General features: G+C 44.4%; 1 protein-coding gene across 1 annotated transcript; it reads right to left on the bottom strand.

Moving 5' to 3' along the window:
• Positions 1 to 833: 833 nt before the first annotated feature.
• Positions 834 to 20,397, bottom strand: LOC128442738 (chemokine-like protein TAFA-1). The gene is made up of 4 exons (XM_053425306.1): positions 20,256 to 20,397; positions 2,296 to 2,436; positions 1,051 to 1,175; positions 834 to 866 (listed from the first exon to the last, which is right to left on the bottom strand). Exons 1-4 carry the CDS (start codon positions 20,395 to 20,397, stop codon positions 834 to 836), a joined length of 441 nt encoding a protein of 146 aa, XP_053281281.1.
• Between the last annotated feature and the right edge of the window lie 322 nt (positions 20,398 to 20,719).

Below are 20,719 nucleotides of genomic sequence, written 5' to 3'. Positions count from 1 at the left end.
CATAAGCTTTAATTTGTAAAACACCTCCCCCACAATGCATCTGTTCCGTCTTCACGTGGCGCGCCCGAGAACTCGTCAGAAGTTCCGGCTGCGTCGTGTTCTCGTGGGTCAGAAGAGGGACTTGGATGATCGATAATTCAACACCACCACGAATATCGAGTTGTTGTGTAACGACAGGAAATGACAAACAACGTATGTACAATATTTTTTCCTCTTAGAATATTGAAAAAAAAAAAAATCCTGAGGGCTGTCGACTACTGTTCCTGCTCGTCCCCGTGTCCTCTGATGATTCCTCTCCCGTTGGTCTCCTCCCATCTGTGTCACGTGATGTGTGGACGGGGGCGGGGGGGGGGGGGGGGGGGGGGGACGTCAGCTGCCGTCCGGACATTAATCCAAATGCAGACATTCATGTTCCATCTCAGAGTTAGAAAGAAATGATGAAACTATACTCATTACAAGGTTATGATGAAGTTCCCCGCAGGCGGCTCGGAGCGTCGGTGTTTGCAGGAGCCTGGAGCAGGAGGTGCTGAACGTACTCTACATCTTTTTTTACACTTGAATCTGAGAAGTGTTCACATTTCTCAAAGCAACAATAAGTTCATTGTCTTTGTGGTAATTGGTCCTGAAAAGAGAAGGAGCAACGCGTTAGGAAGGTTGTAAATATCACAGAGATTAGTGTAAATCACGTGTTTTGCCCTTTAGAAAAACTCAGTCATTAAGCCGGTTGAGCGAAATTAACAAGCGGACCGGCGTTCCAGTATAAGTGAAGAAGCTGACCTGCAAATTAACCCTTGCACCAGAGGCATTTCCCCGCATCCTCTCTCCCCAACGTGTTAATATGTTGATGTTGTGTATGGCTGAGTGTTCTGACAAAGAAAAAGGGAAGCAGGAAATCAAGGGGTTAGAGGGCGGCGGCGTTAACGAGTCAATTTACGGCGAAATTCAATCTGTATGAATATGCTGCTTGGTTGATGCCGCGGCTCGTGTCACCGCGCTGTACGCCTCCACCCCCACTGCTCGGGACGCGGCGGTCAGGAGAGGTTATCTTACCCTCGTGGTTTTGATCTTGTTGCCGGCGTAGCACATCCAGCCCGAGTTGTCGGGGAGCGTCTTGCATTCCTCCCCCTCCAGGCAAGGCTCCATCTCACACCACCACTTCCCAATTACTATGGATGCTACAGGCAACAAAGACAAGAGAAATGGTGATGCCGGTACCCTTCGCCCTAGCGCCACATCCCACGGCCCAGCAGTCCACAGAGCGATGGCCATTAGGTGCAGGTGTCCACGCCCAATAAAACACATTATGTCCGAGGTGGCGGTAAACAATTCGGCTCCGTGTGTCACATGTGTACGTTTCAGATAAAACAGTTTCTTATTACAATGCGGCTTCTTTATTAAAGGCAGCATATAAGTGGAAAGCAGAGGTTGGAGCCGAGGCTTTCAATTTACCGAGTGGATCAGTAAGTGTGACTGTGACTTGACTTTAATGTATGCCACATTTCTGCCAACCAGAGAGAAAATTGCCTTAACTACAGGGTAAGTAGACAGCGCATTGTTTGTAATGTGTGATAGCGGAAAAGAATCTGTCAGAGCTGACATTGAGAGACCTCAAATTCCCTCGGCCGCTCCGAGATTGCAGTAATATTTGCAAAAAAGGATTTAAGATAAAAGCTGCAGGTGAGAGTTTTTTTTACAAAAGCCACATATTGACGTGTGAGACCCGAGCACCAAATCCTTTTCTTACAAGGGACTGAGCTGGTGTTCCAGACTTTTGTTAAAGCGTGAAAAAAAAAAACATCACTGAATAGCAACAAGGCTCCTAAGTCATCAGCAGCCATTTTCTTCTGCACCTATTTGCCTTTCTCTATTCTTTATTTTTCCCACTGTTCCCTGAGGTGCGTTTCATTCAGCAGTTGTGTTTGGCTGCCTGCTGCTGCTGGAGTAAAGCTTCCCCCCGCAGATCCCCCCCCCCCCCCAGATTCCCCCCCGCTGTCTGTCAGCAACAGAATTTGGATGTGACATTATCCCAGGTACTGCTAAATCGTATCTGGGACGAGGCATTGCACGGGTGCCTGTTATTTTAACAAATCTCTGTATTTTTACAAAAGGCTCGTCTGGCAGGATTATTTATTTTTCCCGAACAATACATTCCACGTTCAGCTGAATTAAATACAAAAATGGAAATTGGTTATTTTTCCTGCGAGGCAAGCACATTCCAAATAAATGTTTTTTTTTTCCTCATGCAAACTCACGACAGCATCGCAGGAAAACTTCCGTTATCAGTTTTTTACTCACCGTCCACACATGAAGGTCTGTTCCTGGTGGTTCCAGCCACCTTCCCTGGCAGGCAGGAACACTTGACCGTCTGTGACCGCTCCTCGATACGATTCTTGTTGCAGCATCTGTGAGCAGCAATTACTTCACATGTGCCCCCCTCTGATAAGAAGAGAAACAAACAAACACACACACACACACAACACACTACATTAAGTCAGCATCTCAGGGGTCACACACAGTCAGACTTTGCTTTCTGAGCAAATCGTTTTGTGGACATTTGTGGATTTACGCAGACTGTTATCATCGGTGGAACCAAAATAATCACATTCACTGAGATGCTGCACTCAACCTCTTCCCCCTTTTTTCAAGCCCCAGGTAAAAATGTCATGCCTAAAATACAGAATGGAATAATAGAGCATATATCTGTAAGTACAATGTAGATTTTCTCAGACTCCAGGTTAAAATGATATGCTAAAGATACAGAATTGAATAAAATAGAATAGAATAAATGAGTATATCTCTGCAACTGTTTTATGTTTAATTGGCGTCTATATAAAGGTTTATAAGTTGTACAATATCTGCAGAGATGTAGTAGAAACTACAAAACTGATTTCCATGATATAGTTTGGCAGGAGTGTGGTGTCACCAGAAGAAGTTTGAACTTTGATTCTTTGGAGTGGATCCAGATACAAGTTTGGATCCTGGAACTTTTCTTCTACTTTCTCTAACATGGCCAGATAGAGGAAAGTTTGATACTAAAAACTAAAACTAACCCCTTTGGAAATTGTATGAAACTCAGTGTCATCCATCAAAAAGTGTCAGTGTAATAATATATACAGTATCATGATATATCATATGTCATACTTTTGCTAGCCTCAAGTATTTTTCGTATAAACTTTCCAATTAGAGGTATTTTTTCCATCGTTGTACTGATACCTGAAGTAGAACATCTCAATACTTCCGCCGCTGCACCGTCACGTAATATTTCTGCCCACGATTCTTTTGAAAACTCTCTCACAGGTCTGCTGTAAACAAGAATAATCATCCCTGTGCTTTTACTCTGCAGACGAGGCCCCTGCAGCTTGTTGAATGCTAAATGACGATGAAGAGACGTGTGAGAGTCGAGCAGAAAGAGAGACGTCTATTAGCGGGGAGGAGAGGCCTGCTTCAGGGTCATCATGAATACCAACACTGGCTCCACTGCGCAATTATCACCAAACTACCGGCTGTGCCCTGGAGGACGAGGGGACCGGACTGACTGAGGGGACTCGACCCACCGCGACCGCTGGCCTCTCCCACCCACTGCGCTCCGACTCTCCACATGTGAGGGCTGCGCCGCAAAGGACCGTCTGACAATTACACCCGTCAGCATGACACAAGATCAAGGAGGTTGAGGAGAGAAAGAGCTGAGAGAGAGAGAGGGAGAGAGGGAGAGAGAGAGGGAGAGAGAGAGGGAGAGAGGGAGGGAGAGAGAGAGAGAGAGAGAGAGAGAAGTATCTGGTGTATTGCAAGTACAGGGATCCGAAGTAATGTTTGACAATGAGCTGTGGGTTGGTGAAATGTGTCATGGCTTGATTTGCATATATCGCTTTAACCGCATTTTAATATTTTTTTTTTTTAAGGCCCTCTTCATGCACAACAATTTGTTAGACGCACAAAGCGGAGCCGTGTATTTGTTGTATTGTGAGAAAGACCTGGTGTGGTTGCCGAGCAGTAAACAACATCCAATCACCCCAGTTCAGGAAATCACATTTCAAAAGATCCACCTTTATTTTAACATCACCTCATTACAACGGTAAATAACCAAACTGTATCACAGTCCTCATTAATAGCTCATTAAGCTGCTACACAAACAGAGGATTAATGATTCAAAACAGAGCGTTACACAGTTATTGTCATCGATAATGATGTGTCGAGCTTAAGCAGTCAATTAGTTCATTGATTAGTTGGTCAACAGAAAATAATTGTCAAATGGTTTTTGGTAAATAATTCATCATTTCGCTCATTCACTGGATGCAGTTCTTTCATGTGGGTGTTTGTTGCTTTTTCTTTATTTTATATCAGTTAGAATTAACTGATATAGAATGATCTGGATTTTCTATAATATATGTATTAATTAACTCGTTATCGAAACAGTTGCTAATTAATTTCCTATTGATTGACTACCTATTCTCTAAATTGTTGCAGCTCTAAAAATATAAAAAAATTTAATAAATGAATTAACACTGTTCAACTAGAATACATTTAATTAGGCTGTACGTGTTTAATACTGACAATGAATAGTGAGTGTGTTGGGCTAAAATAAAGTTTGATCACCCTTTGAATTGCAAATGTGAACAGGTCTTTAGGGATTACATCAGTAAGGATGCAGCAGGTTTACGATAATCCATAAAGTAGCTTAAACTCAGACAGAGACACAGAAACTAACGTGTCAGTTCCTGGATATAATTGAACCATCATGTGAGCTCCTCTGGGGATTAGCCAACTCACAGCCCCACTTGACCCGCTGGATGGAAGTGAATCACCGCGCCTGTCTCACACTCAAATCTTTTCCTTCGACTGCACGGCCTTAAAAACGATCATCAGCTTCTCTTATGTGCATAAAAACCCTCAAGAGGAGAGTTAGACTTCACTAGACTTGACAGCGCCTCATCCCAGGATCCTGTGTTTCTTCGAAGTGGAAATACAGCGTGTTCAGCATCTGCTTGTAATGAGGAGCGTATGAATATGGATGAACCATGTCCTCTTCAATGTAATCTTCAGCCACTAGGGGTCCCGTAATCAAGAACAATGACCAACTCGTAGTTTGATGACGTCGTGAAGCAGCGTGGGATCATGGAAGTTGTTGTGTCACCGCCATTTCTTCCCCCATAATCTTCTTGGGCCACTTGGTTCCCCCCGAGTGCATTTGCGGTTTACTCGGAAAAGCTTCAGCGACACAAAACAACAATCCTGATCCGTTAAGAGCGACTGATACAAACAGTGAAAGGAAAGAAAAGCTCATCTGCCCCAGAAGTCACAGCAGAGACGGTCAAAGCGGATTAAAAAACGTCCTGTTACCTTGAATAAAACTAGGAATTTCTGGGTTTGAACTTAGTTGGAAAACATTTTGGAGTGCAAAAGTCAACAAATACACTATAATTTTTAGACATTTTATTGAGGAATGGTAACTTTACCGTTAAAAGATGGCGCTTTAATAGTCAAATAGTTGGAATTCAGAGAGCCATTCTTTTCCCTGCTTCCTGCCGTGTCTGTTCTCGGGGTTATCGTGTAATAATGGAAAAAACCTCCTGATCCTGTAGCTGGTCTGGGAGAAAGTCGGCTGCTGTCTGATGCACTCAACCAAAGGGCATGTCTGCACAACGTTAATCGCGATGTACCAGTGGAAGCAGTGGGGCATCATTTGAAAACAACAGCCCAGAGGGGTTTGTTCTTCTTAATGCATCCCCGTAATTGCATAAGACAGCCCCAGATTTCCTCTTTGATCTATTAAAAACACACCACTCACCAGAATTAACTTGTAACCGCTTGTTGCTCTCGAACAGAGCAAAGAATCAGGATGCTCTATATTTGGAAAATCATCACCGCCAAAGAATACATCACAAACGGATGGAAATGCAAATCCGCGAGGTATTTCCAGTCGTGTTTAGACGAAAGCCGAGCGGCGCTGATGAGCGTTCTCCGAGTTCGCCCGTGGTTTCAGCTCGTGACTACAACACGCTGCACGCCCCGAAATCCATTTTTGGCATTATAAATATTTCACAAGTCGACGAAGGATAACATGGCGGGAGATGAACGCTCTCATCAGGTGAGGGCTGGAGCCACGCAAGGGTATAATTGTTTTCTGTATTTCCATATTCCCCCCCCCCATTATCAGCTAGAAGGAACAAAGTCAGTCTCACAGATAACAAACGTGTTCAAGCTGTGTGTGTGTGTGTGTGTGTGTGTGTGTGTGTGTGTGTGTGTGTGTGTGTGGTTGTGTTGTCTTCCCCTGTCAACATTTTGACTGACAGGGAACAAGGGTCACACGAGAAATTGTCATTCATCGGTTCAGAGGTCACACAGAAGCAGAGGGTGTCTCGACTGGAGCTGCCCTGTTCCCGTGGCCATGCTCCACGCCCCTGCCTCTTCATTACTCTGAGGCCGGGACCAGAAGGTGTCAGGAAACCAGGTGATCGCCCACAACCTGCGCCCGGGCCGCAGCTTCACTTTTTAGCACCGGAAAAGAGCTGAATAAGCCACAACTCCGTGTTAAATGAGATGGTGACAATACGTCGTGTTTTCTGGGATGGGCGCTTCGGTTGTGTGATGATTTATTCCATCGAACCGAGATATTTCTTTTGTTGCTCTGTTCTGGCTTTTGGAAAACAAAGACATATCCCTGAGAACAACACATCTGCTGTATTTAGTGCCGCGGCCCAAGGTCCAAATTTGTTCAGTGTCAGTCTCGCCCGCAGTTGTCTTCGGCCTTGACTCACTCCAGACTAACGGCTGGCGTTTCCCATTTGTCTAAACTATTATTTGATTTGATATCTGTGCCACCTTCCAACTTTCATTACAAGAGGACAAAGATTGGCTGGAAATTGCATAAAACTACACAAACATATTGCCATTAATCAAACAATTCCAGAAGTCTTCATATCTTCATATCTTCATATCTCAGCTTAACACTTAACATGTGTGTTGTCAAGGGCCTAAGGAAGCGCAGTGTTGACTTTGGTGCGATTTGGACTCGTGATGTGCTCTATATAAATATAGTTTGAACAAACAGACGGTCGATGCACTGAGCTTTGAATAAAACGTGTGAACAGCTCTTTGTGCAGCGGCGGTGGCTTCAGGATTCTGTGGAAAGCTGCAACCAGCCTCACCACAGGAGCAGCACACAGCACATTCACAAACACACAGGTTGAGAACAGGCACCACAGTGAACTACACAATGATGGAGAGTAACAAAGTACATTTACTCTACTTTAATTGGGCTCTTAGTGTTGTACATCTTACATTTCCCATCGTGCAAGCTGTTTGCTTCTTTCTTTACTCGTGATAGAAAAGCTTGTAACTCAGACTTTATGCAGCTGTTTACACCGACAGAGCAGAATTGCTTATGACAGGTAAACTGTATTTAATTTGTAAAAATCAAAGAGGTACTTTACTTGAATCTATCTCAGCAATATTCTCCTTTGACGTGTAGTAAATGTAATAAGATTTACTCCAGTGCATGCATTTAACAGCCAGAGTTTCAATTACCAAATTAAGAATTTAAATCAGAATGCAAAATGGAAAAATCTACTTCTCAAGTCTTTTTCTTTTATTAAACCCTCTCATCTTTATTTAACAATTGATTCAAACAAGCCTTTTCTAACACCCATGTTAATTTTTCATGAATGTGGGGCAGCAACAAAGATTCAGTTTGATCTGTACTCGTCTGAATTGTGCGGATTATTGAAATATGAATACACTAATTAACTTGTATAATAGAAACAAGGTTTTTAGGACCCAATTATTTATATAATTACATTATTATAACATTATATTTGACTTCTTTTAACATTGTAGTGTTGTGTTTACAGAGCTGTTTGAGGTCCTGCTCTCTGCTGAGGAGGATCTTGTCCCGTGACTGAAGGGTGAAACATCTGAATTGTAAATGCAGAGTAGGACGAGGTACTCAAACTCAAAAGTACAAAAACAATGCTGCAAATAAATCATGTGGTGAAGACTGACGAAGAGGAGCGTAATGAAACATCCATAGATCAGGTTTGTCATCTGGAGCAGCTTCTGCTTCACTGAACCTATTCTGGAGCTTTTCCTGCGTCGCAAAAGCAGAATCACATCAAATGACTGACGTCCTTCATTCTACCACAACATGTTTACACGTATGACCACAGTTGAGGTCACACTACAGCATCACACACACAAAAAGATCATTATATTGAGATGTGGACACAATCTCGACCGCTTCTTCCTGTCAATCTAGGTCACTTATTTTATTCTATTCTTTCCCTCTGTCATAAAGTGACTTGCATTCTCTGCGTCTGGATAAACAGATGAGACAGTGTTGACAGATACTGTAAAACATTATTTGAGCAGTTAGAAGGAAAAAACAAGGTCTGTGAAAGCTAAGAAAGCCCACGGCACTTTACTCAACTCCTCACAGAGGGATCTGACTTTGTTCAGGTTTGCCACATTGATTCCTTCTCCCCCGGAACACTTAGCTGTAGTGCTCTCATCCACTCGAATGACGACACCTGGCATCAGCAGAGCCTCGGCTGCCGGACGGAGTGCGACGGACTCCGGCACGATGAGTCACACTGGAAGCCAGCATCACTGCGTCGGGATCCGATGAGTTATGGACAGCACGCCTGGATGACGGCAAATGCTGTCAAACCATCCATGACATGAACGTGTAGCGGCCATTCTGACTTTCTGTGGATCTGCGGTTCCGCCTGCCCCAGCAAATGTGAGTGTGGGGGGGCGGGGGGGGGGGGGGGGGGGGGGGGGTTCACGAGGGACTGCTAAATGGTTCTTCAAACGTGACGAAACAGACACTGCACGGAGGAGGATGGTCAGTCTGTCTCAATAGAAATGTCACCCTGCAATAAGTAATGCAATGACTCCACGTCGACTTTAATGAGCCCAGACTGGGCCGCTGCCTCTGGAGAGAGCGGGTGTACCATCTGTACCAGACGTTCCACACGGTGGGGACACGAGAAACACTACACGTGCAATCTATTGAGGGTTTCTAATTGACATCTGTCATTTGGGTAAAACCTAATAATCTAAAAGAAATATGTGGAATTATCGAATTCAGCAAGCATGGAAGTGAAGGCCGCCTCTGGTTCACTTCATACACAATCCAAACGGAAAAAAGCCAGAGGGAATCAAACCATCAGGAAACCGTGTTCATCTCAGACCTTTGGATTCCAGTGATTGGCAGCCAGTGGCATTATGTCCACGCCCTGAGCTGAACTCACACGCTCACGCAGCCATGTTGCCGTCTGCACTATCTCGAGACATCTGAGCGACTCCCTGCAAACCTCAGAGTCCACATCGCAGGCAAGTCCCCGCCGACACAGAGCGCCCCATCACCTGTTGTTAATTACTTTGTTGTTTAAAAGTCATTTACCAGAGACAGCAGGCCCTGATCTCCGAGCCACGGCAGTCCATGTTTTAGAGCAGCAGGCCTGTCACCTTTTAATGGGAAATGCATCCAAGGTGACCCGTAATGGGCCCCACTCCCTCCCCGTGAAGGCTCTCTGCAGACTTCCAAGCCAGCAGGGCTACGGCAGTTTCGGAAATAGGAGCGGCAGATTAGAGAATGTCAAATTAATGCAGATGGAAGACAGTGAGAGGCACGGGAATGTGACTGCGTGGTGTCAAACTGAGTGACAATCTGTATTCCCCTGCCTTCTGTGAAAACAGCTAACGTCCCTGAGGTGATGTTGTTATTCTAGAAGTAAACACTGAGGTGAAAATTAGTAATATATCGCTTGGTAAACTGGGAGACAAATTTGTTTCCGGGGTGGAGAGAATCCTGCGGACGGTGTTTTGTTGAAAACAGCTTGAGGAAACTTCAGAGTTTGAGAAACTACATCTATTAAAAGTGTCACCGTGCGAGGAGGCTTTTCCTTTTTTCTCTCTTGACGCATGTGTGTGTGTCTCACAAGTTTACAATGTGTGTTTGTTAAGAGAGAGAGAGAGAGAGAGAGAGAGAGAGAGAGAGAGAGAGAGAGAGAGAGAGAGAGAGAGAGAGAGTCCATGCCAGAGAGAGAAAAATCAAAGCAATTTACGAGCGAGGAAAACTACCAAATTGCCACTGTGGGAAAGAAAACATAAAAAGCACCGTCCATGACAAATAAAAAGCATAGAAATTCATGGAATATGGCTGGCAGCTTTGACAGCAGGTCACACAAAGAGGCCCGGTCCTGTGCAAGCGGGCCAAATACGGGTGATACTTTATTGAAATGCAAAAAAGCAGCGTTCACAGAGTGGAGCCCGTGTTTGTTTCAAGATGCACGAGGAGCGCGTCGGAACAGAGGAAGCAGCGAGTGGCAGCGGATTGGCTCTTTCATTTGCATGTGAGGCCTCAAAGCCGGTCGCGTGTGCTGTCACCTCATCACAGGCTCGGGACACCGCCACACTGGTCCCCATGAAGGGCATTAACTGCTGGTCTGACTCCCGACGCGCTCGAATGAAAGCCTGTGGTTATTTGGTGTGTTGTTATTTTTTGTCCACTTATTATGCAGCTGTGTGACTCGTTCAGCGCGACACGGCGACGTTACTGTACAGCAGCAATCACACGGGCGGCTTTCACGTCCATTAAGCTCAAATAAACAAAAGGCACATTATCCTCTGCTCGCACACATTCACTTCTGAGGGGGGTTTTTTGGCGGGGGGGAGGGGGCGGAGGGGAATGGCCCCCACAGAACAAAATAACAATGTGAAAATAAAAAAAATATATATATCTCGTGTCTCTTCAACGTCTTTCATTTTTAAATGTCAAGCTGTTCCCGTCTTTCTATCGAGCTCTCTCTCCCCCCCCTCGCTGCAAATGTCCAGAACTGGTATTTCACATGTTTTTTCTCCTTCTTTCTAGATGGCCTGCTCTGATGAAAGTGTTTCATCCAGCCGGAAGAAAAAAAAAGGGGGGAGGCAGAGACAGAGGCGAGCCGAGGAGCCTTTAGAGAACAGCTGCTCGCCTCTGATGTGACTGCTCGTCCGCTCACTGGCGGCCAGACAATGTGCCGGCAACATGTAAACTGTGTAATAATGCATAATACAAGGGCTAAATGACCTTTCATGCTGCATGACATGTGCTCTGAAGGGTCGGCGGCGATTATTCACAACCTGCAAGCTGATAGTGGGGGAGAGGGGGGAGGGGGGGGGGTTCAGAGAATGGCTCTTTACTTATTCAGTGTGACACTTAAAAAGCAGATTGTGTCAGATGTTGATTTTAATCACACTGAGGGAGGGAGAGAGCATGTGCTTCTGTGCAGTTCACCAACACAACATGATCTAGATTCGTGATGTGTTTATTTTACCGATTGACTCGTAAATTATGTCAAAAGGAAAAGATTCATTACGAAGATCACGATATAAACTTTTAAAGAAACCAGTTTTTTTCATCATTCAATTTCTTCTTGTCAGTCATGATCCTCATATTGTCAAAAAAATCTACTTCCCCTACTTTTGTCCCCCCCCCCCCCCCCCTCACACATGGCATCCTTCCCCAGTCTCTCCAGGAAAGATAATTGGATCTGTAGTGTAAATATGCCAGAAGACTTATAGCACACCGAGGAGATATTAGCGACGGGAAGAAAGAAAAAAAAAAAAACTGCAATGGAAGCTGATAAACCCAATATTAATTACTTTGCTTATTTCTCATGCTACCCTCCCCCTTGGAACCAATTAGTAAGTTGAGATGCTTCTTTTCAGTTTAATGAGGTCTAAGTAATGATAATGAATTTCATATTCTTGCCAAGCATTTAAAATAGGCTCCCACAAAGGCAATGCCATATGAAATGATCTCTCAAGCATAATTCCCACTCTGCGAGACGTATTTCTTTCATTGAGAAAATCAAAATCGGGGAAATGAGGTCCCATTTTCCGCGGGAGAATGAATTAATGGAAGTGGTTTTTTCCCTCCACAGTGGCCGTTTGGGGACGACGGGATGTTAGTCACGTAAAATAGCTCCTGAATCTGCAGCCCCCATTTCTGAGTAGATTCTAATAAACTCTGTGTCTAAGAAATAGGGTTGAGGAAAAACTAAAAAACTCACATCTAAACTCCGCCCGCAAATAGCCAGAAGTGAAGTGACAGAAACCCTGTTCGTCGTCTAAAGAGCAGGGAGAGCCCGAGGGCGGCCACACCTTGAAAACCCTCCACACAGAAAGAGAAAGCCAGAGCGGAGGAAAACAGCCTGTGACAAACTTGCTTCATCTCTACACCTCCATATAATGCAGGTCAACAGGGACACTTGGCAGCGGGGGTTTGCCTTTTACCTTGGCAGGGAGCACATCTGCTGGAACAATTCTCTGCACACGCGAAACAAAAAGGTCTGAACTCCCTGACATGATATTTACAAGCTGTGGGGACACTAGCTATCATTAATTCACCAGTAGGGCTGTTTGTTTGTTTGTTTGTGTGTTTGTGGAGTAGTTCTCACACGTGAAGCAACACACAACCACTGTGCAACCGGCAAGTGCAGAGATGGTTTGATAGTTTTCCATTAAACCGAATGTACAACAGGTTGATTTCTTTAATTCCACGTTATGAATCGAGAGGCTTATGAAGTGGAGTCATTGTGTTGTAAAAATTCTTCGTTACAACATCTAAACACAACACATTCATTTGCATAATCCAAAATGTTTTCAATGATGTTCACACCCAGAGAATCACACGATTGGATCCAAGGTAACGGGACATTTTGCTCATCTCTGCTATAACTTCCGGGGTCCGGATCCCAAAGGTCATCAAACGAGGTTGGTCTTATGTTTTACTCCTAATGGGGCAAACCAAATTGTCCAGTAATGACCACGGGCCTCAGAATAGATTTCCTTACAGTAACAACCGCTTCTAAAAGGACAATAACCAGCCATACAGGTCAGAAACCAGCTGCAACATTAGTCCTCCACTTATTTACTCACTTGTTCTTCTCTTCCTCAGTTTACATGTACATACTTCTGACAATATACAATCTAAGTGGACTGTATATACTCCACACTATACAAATGCACTTCTGTCATATTTACTGGCCTCATGTAAATAGACATTAATAATCCATATTCATTTGAGCCCCATTGCACGATCGCCATCTTCTATTTGCATTTATAGTTATGTTTTGTTGGTCTATTTATATTGTTGGTCTGTTTTTTACTGTACGTCTAAGTACAAGAGTCACAGTTATAGTTTCTGTTCACATACATGGGAGACAAAGAAGATTCTAGTTCTGAGTAATATGCAGAATTCTATCCTTATTCTGAATATGATATTTTCTCGATCATTTTATTGACACGAGTTGCCTAAAGATGAATCCACTCATGTCCCTGTTGACATGTGACTGCCACAGTGTTGCAGAATTCTGTGAATAGGCTGTAATACTGCTGATAAGATGTACACACGTATATACAATAAGACTACATTTGTCATAGTATAGTTTTGATTTGAGGGTTTATGACCTAATGCAGGTGAGGGTAATCACAAAATAAGTGTTTAGATGACAGTGTCTTATTCAGTGTCTTCATCACGTTAACCTTGCTGTTATGTAGACAAAGTGATTGACAGGTGATCAATCCAGGAAGAGCAGGAGGTGTGTGTGATGTCTCGATATCATGGATGTGTTAATGACCAGTTAAAGGCTCAGGACCATTAGACCAGAGGCTCTGTTAACACTTCTGGTGGGAAAGTCACTCAAACGAGTAAAAACAGATGTGAATCAACCGCAAAGAGACAAAAAAACTACTTGAAAGAGACAGAAAAAGACGACAGAGTGACACAAAGTGTGATTAAAAAATAGACGTTGAACACGAACGACTTAAAAGAAAAACAAAACGAGCACAAAGACACACACAAAACCATCACAGAAGACAAATCAACCACCACGACGGGAAGTGACCACAAAGAGAATCAGTATTCATAAAGACTACAGAGACACGAAGATAACAAACAGAGACACACAAAATGAGACCCAAACCAAGACGCACAATGAGACGCAAAAAGACTCAAAACAGGAGACAGGACGACCACAAAGACGAACAAAACGAGATGCAAAATAGGATTTAAATGAATCAAAGAGACACAAACCACACCACAAAGAAAGACAGAATGCCCACAAGGAAAAAACATGGGAATTGATTAAAACAAAGAGGAGAAAAGCATTAATAACCACACAAAATAACTGTTAATAATGATAATCCTGCCCCTGGCTTCTTGAATGTACAGTTATCAGCTATTGGCTAGAATATTTACAGTTATTAAATTGGCATTTATTTAACAACCAGTGTAACTGTTGGTAAAGCAAAGTTTATCATTCTGGAATCAGGTCTTAAATGTGAAAATTTACAAATCTACCAACAAGTGTGGACCTCCGCCTCAAAGGTCAAACCCACCCCTGGTCTAATGCAGCTGCACATTTCCCAGTAATGAAAGTTTAATACTAATTACCTCGAACATCATCATTACACATTAATTAGTGTGAAAAATTCATGTTATCCGTAAACTCTGTGAGGAGGCCACAGATAAACGATCTCACTTTCCGGAAACACTTTAATAGGAGGAGAACAAACAATCTGTTTGCAAGCGGAGCCGAGCTTTTGTTTGAGACTATTTCTGGATTAAAGCAAAGTGAATCCTTTCATCAGGGTTCTGGAGTCGACCGTCCCTCAGCGATGACAGCTGTCACAACAGCAAATTAGGAGAGCTGCTGTTAACTAACGACTGACACAAAGGTCTGAGCAGCTCGCTCATGACCCCGGGAGGACGTGCAGCTGCGTGGAGCCAACAAAGTGTTTTTCAAATGATCGACTAATATCATCGTTCTGGGGCTAAATGTCCTCCGCTGCTCGTCCCATTCTCCGGCTGCCTTACATGGGAGCGATGCTGTAAATGGGCTTTTCAGTGTATAACTGTAGTACACAGGCACTGGAGCACAAATCTCAGCCAAGGCCCAACAGTCCCTTCAGATTCTACAGGAAGTCCATCACATTTGAGTTTAAACTACAGCAGATATGTATAAACTGTTGATTTTCATTATCTTAGCTACATCCTGGTGGTTGTCACAGGTCTGTAGATCAATTTGCTATCGTGCAGCAACTGAAAGAACCACTTCCTTATGATTTGAAGAAAACTAGATCCAGATTTTTCTTTGGATCGGCACCACACTCATAAATATCAGTCCCTTAAATAGGCCTGTTTCAATTGATCAAGATCCATGAATTATTCTCTGAGACATCATTGGAAGATGTTGAAAGCACAATATTAAAGACACTATAGAAAACAACTGGATCTGCCCCCTGAGTCAGATCCACACCAAAATGTAATGTGTTCATCCTTGAGTCATGTCTCCCCCCCCCCCCCCCCACATACACACACAATTTGGTGGAAATCGGTTGAGTTGTTTTTCTGTAATTCTGCAAATAAGCAAACAAACTAAGAATGTGCTCTTGGTTCAGTTCCCTTGAATTCTGCACCGAATCCATCACGTTCATCTGGACATGGTTCTGAAACTATTGAAGATACGTTTGAAGATATATGTTGATTATTTAATCACTGCACATCATCTCTACCTACATATTGATGGAAGTTACTGATTTCCATAATTGTTATCATACAGCAGCTGAAAAAAAGCCATTATATAAAACCCCATTTAAATCCACAGGAGCCAGGTTTTTATTTTGGATCTGGATGTTTTCCTCAATATCCATGATTTATTCCCTGGGACAATGGTGAGAATGTCTAAAAAAGCAAATGTTTCACGAAGTTAAAGAAAGTAAGTCCTGTATCCGTCCTCTGATTTGTGCCCAAATATCTCAAACTTCAATTTCCGTGGGTGAATCCATTCGTTCGTTTTTTGTGTAATCCTGCTGACAAACAAACAAACCAACCGAACAACCCAACAAACTGACGGCTGACAACATGACCTCCTTGGCTGAGGTAACGGCTGTTTCTCCGTTCCGCAGCAGCTGAACATTTTGCCATAAGACAGTAGCTTTTTGTTTTGTTTCCTTGTTTGTTCTGATGAATTAACACGGAAGCACGTAAGGTTTTCTTTACTGTCAAAGAAACACGACAGTGCGGCGGAAGACAAGAATCCGGCACTTCTTTGAAAATGGAGTAGGGGGGTGGGGGGGCTTGATGACAGCGAATACAAACACGAAGACGCGCCCGAAGCCACGGATGATGAGGAATGTATTTTCTTTCCCTTTGTGTGTGAGATGATCAGCCGGAGAGTTCAGACGCAGGATTGCAGCGCGGGTTTGACAAAGCGACGCTCAGAGGTCACGAGCTCGCCAGCGGAGTGGCAGACCGCCGCCAGCGATGAGCACGGCCCACTGAGTTATGAGCACTGCAGTGACTAATTTGTGTTTTCTAGAATATGTACATGACCGTTGGAAATAATAGCCGCCGTTGACATTCTTCAGTAAGTTCTAAAAAAGGTAACATTGTGGTCTATAGAAATGATCATAATTAAAAGCATCAATAGTATTACATGTAGTAGTAGTAAAGGGGTTGTGTTTACAGTTCTGTGTCAGACAAGTAACAAATCTCTGAAGACCCAGTGCACGGGGTTAAAGTAAATGACAGAGGATTTTACTTTTTACGATCCCACCGCTGAGATATGAATCGAACCATGAACTTTGCAGGCCTTTAAAAGCCTGTTATTAATGCTCGGGGATTGGGGCTAAGACAAGAAACAGCTGGTGTAGTCATGAGAGGGAGAAAGCCGGCTAATTAATTAAGCTGTGGGCCACAGAAATTCATTTTGCATATAAGCGTTGTGATCACAAACCATAGCCCCTGTACAGAATTGGCTGAAAGACTTCAATTAAACATGCTGTTTAAACAAATATCCACAAGCTTAGAGGAGCCCTCGCGTATGAATAATTCATGACCTGAAAGAGGAAATAAATGGGAAATACGGAGATATGTAAAACCCATTTGTAGCTGAGAGCATACAGTATTAATTAAGGCCCTGATTGTCGTGAGATTCATTTTACTTAAGAATATATTTTTCCTTTCAGGGCCAATAAAGGAGATGACACAGATAAGTGTTTTCCCGGTGTGATATATGACACGAGGACAACAACAGGGAGGTGGAGGCACGGTGAACCTGCTGGTCGGCGGAGGACATGTGCACCAACAGAAGGACGACGTGGGTGCGTCGAGCACCAGATGTGGAGATGCCTCTGGCTGGGGCTGCACGCCACTTCCCATTGGCACTGTGGCGGAGCGGCGATGACACTAGTGAGAGTGCGGCTCGAGAGTCTAGGGGGACGGGTGGAGGAAGATGTATGTCAAAATAATGTGCCTCCCGGATGCATTATATAAGGCTATTAAATTGTCACTGTCTAAAACAGTGCACAGAGAATACAACCTTTGTTTGTGACAGCCGAGAATCCATTTTTCATGTTTGCCTCATCGCGAGCTTCACCAGAGAGTGGCTTCTTTTGTTGGCACGCACATGAGGAGTGGGGGGGGTGGGGGGGGGGGGTGGGGGGGGGGGGGGGGGGGTGGGGGGGGGTGGAGTCCTGATCCCCCAGCCCTCACTAAAGCTACCGAAAGGGAAATGATTGGGGCAGTCGAAATTGGAAATGGGCGTACTACTTCATATGTTTCAGAGAAAAACTGCATTAAAGCTGCTCGGCATTGAAATTACATCCATGTTGAAGCAGAGGCTGAGAGGGGGGGGGGGGGGCTGGGTGGACTGCAGCTGCTACAGAGGAGTATCGTGTAGTAGCTACAGTGTGAGGGGAGAGGAAGACTGTGAAATGGATATCAGGGTAAAGTATTTATGACTTAAGACTGAATAAATTATAATATACAGTGGATACTTACATGAGCGTTACTTGTGCCTGGACTCCCCCCCCCCCCCCCACACACACACACACACACACACACAGACACACACTTTCTGCCTCTCTGTGTATCTCATCGAAACATTTCTCCAGCAACCTCAAGACGTAATCTGCAGCGTTAAGAGGCGACGACCTCTCAGTTATAAACAGTTTGACCCTGCAGAGCCGACTGATGGTGGGGAGGGAGTTCAGGAGGGAGCAAGGCCACCTCGGGCTGCCGCTACATACTCTTTATCATAGACGCCGCGCTAACACCCCCACATCATGCACTGCTGCATAACCAATGGCACTGTTTCTTCAGCTGGAAAAGAGAAATGCTGCTGTGCTGCACATTAAAAGCTAAAAACTTTTTTTTTCCTGCTCTAAAGAATAAATTTAACTCCTCACCAAATATAATAGAAGAGCAGAAGTGTAACTCTTTTTAAAAGTGCTGTTTGCATGTACGAGTATCTATTTCTCCGTGTTGTAGACAAAGACAAGCGTCCTTCTGTGTAGTTTTCCTGTGTGAGTGTTCAGGGGCGGGGTGCAAATGCACAAACCCAAAAGCTACATCTCGGCCCCGGCACTTTACAGACGCACTACAAACGCAATCTGCTCTCTTTTGTGCATCGTTCACGCTCTTTGCACCAAATAAATACAGCACCTTGTGAATCATAGCACGGGGAGCAACGCCGCCTGCACCGGGAGAGCAGAGAAAAGCTCCGACCATTTCTGAGAGAGTGGCAGGCAGCAATCTGTAAGTGGAGCTGTAGGCTGGGGAGCAGGGCGCTTTGTCCGAACCACTGAACATACACGTCTCGTCAAATGAAATCCAGCTAATGGACTATTGGACACAGTGTTCGCAATAAGGCTGCCAATGTGTCAGTGCATGAGTGAAGCAGTTGCCTATACGTTGTCAATGGAAATTATTCCTGGGACACGATGCTGCTGCTAAACCTGAAATCCTTCTCTCTGGTTTTCCTCTATACAACACAGGTACTTTTCACAACATGGAAATGTAATTTATCTAGAGTTTTGCATGTGTTGAAAGGCGGGTCACAATCTATCTGTTTCCCCAAAGCCAGCGCATGTGATTGACTTGTGCTTCTTCCAAACAACATCTTCCCCCCCCTGGGATCTAAATTTCTATTGGCAAGGACACAACTGATCCCTCGCCCCCTGTAATCTCGATTTCCTCTGGTAATACCAGTCACTGTGAACTTGTGGTATTTTGCTGCCTTTAATGATTGGCCGAGTGGTCTGCCACCAATGGCCTCCTCGCCACCAATTCATGACCCGTCAACCCCAATCCTCCCACCAATCCAACAGGCACACAACACACCGCGCAGAACAAATGTCCCAGTGTCAGAATCAATCCAGACAGGCTTCCCATCCTCCTCTCATAAAAGTGGCATCTCATTTATCCAGGACTGAGGACTGGCCATACGATGGCAAATGGAATGACAGGGCATTCACACTTTCAGTAACAGGGGGTCCTGAAGGATTCAAATCTCTCGCTCTGAACTTGTTTTTCTCCATAGAGGTGCACATTTGAAATATTAATTCCATTTCCCCTTTTGTTGACATGAGAAGACTCTCTGGAAGATATCCTATTTGCGAACGTCCTCGTCCCTTTCTTTCTCTCTCTCTCTCTCTCTCTGTGTGTGTGTGTGTCTTTTCTCCTCCTCCGATACACATGTGCAGACGTGAGTAATGAAATGAAGGTGTTGGAACAGGAAGTCTTCTGACTCACAATATTGGGAGAATTGAAAAGACCTCTTGCTGATATGCTTGAGGTGCACTGGCGCATGGAGGAAATAACAGACACCGAGGACCCGCACGCTCACGCAGATACTTCTCCCTTTGAAGTTCTGACAGCATTCGGCTTCCTCTCCTCCGCCTGAATCCTGAGATCATAATTATTTACCATAACCGTTGGCTCACATCCACCTGATGGAAAAACAAAAAGTTAAACCGTAATGGTTCGGTCATATTCTATTCAGTGCAATTTCACACAGGGAGCCCAGTCGCACGGATCAGATTGAGGGGGAGCAGTGTTGCATGAATGTCAACGGTAATAGCTCAAGATGGAAAGTGCAAAAAACATTTATTGTCTTTCGGTGTCATCCCCGGCACAGAGCATTCACTCGCTATCAAGGCCAAACCTTAATGGAAAAACCTAAATAATTGCTTGTTAGTTTAACCTAGACTGCGAATATATTATTGAATGTAACGACTTAATTAATAAACAAGGTGGCAATGAGCTCCCAGAGCAAAGCAGTGACGCAGTTCGTTCCCCGTTCGTCAAATCAAACTCCCAATGCAACCAGTGCCACCTTGCCACAGTCAATATGCAGGCAGCAGTTGAAAAGGAAGAGCTTCGTCTGAAGACTCCCGAGCAGGAGAGAGGCGTCACCGAAGCGACTCACCGATCATGTGGATGGTGGTTCGTCCGGGCCGCGTCCCATGATGCTGTTGGATGGTGTCGTAGAACGTGGCCTGACACAGCTGGATGGCAGTCACACTGACCCACAGGCCCAGGCAGAGCAGCCAGGACATGACAGGACACATCTGCTGAGGACCGGCAAAGGTGAAGTCAATGCAGAGACCATTACATCATCATCCCCACCTGTGAACCACAGGTCATAACCCCAACCCCCCCCCCCACACACCCAGACTCAGGAGCACAACACGTAAACACAAATACATACATTTAGCATTTCGCAGACACGCTCCAGTCTATAATCGGTCTAAATGCCCTCAGTGGGATCTGTTAGTCATCTGAATTTATCATTAACATGATTATATAAGTATGACTTCCTCCCTGTTTCGTCTTGCGAGTTTGCCCTGGCTTGTCCCTGAGCCACATCGCTGCAAATGTGGAGTGATCCCT

The sequence above is a fragment of the Pleuronectes platessa genome, chromosome 6 (genome assembly GCF_947347685.1).
Source record: "Pleuronectes platessa chromosome 6, fPlePla1.1, whole genome shotgun sequence".
Taxonomy (NCBI): domain Eukaryota; kingdom Metazoa; phylum Chordata; class Actinopteri; order Pleuronectiformes; family Pleuronectidae; genus Pleuronectes; species Pleuronectes platessa.
This window is presented reverse-complemented; position numbering and strand designations above follow the sequence as displayed.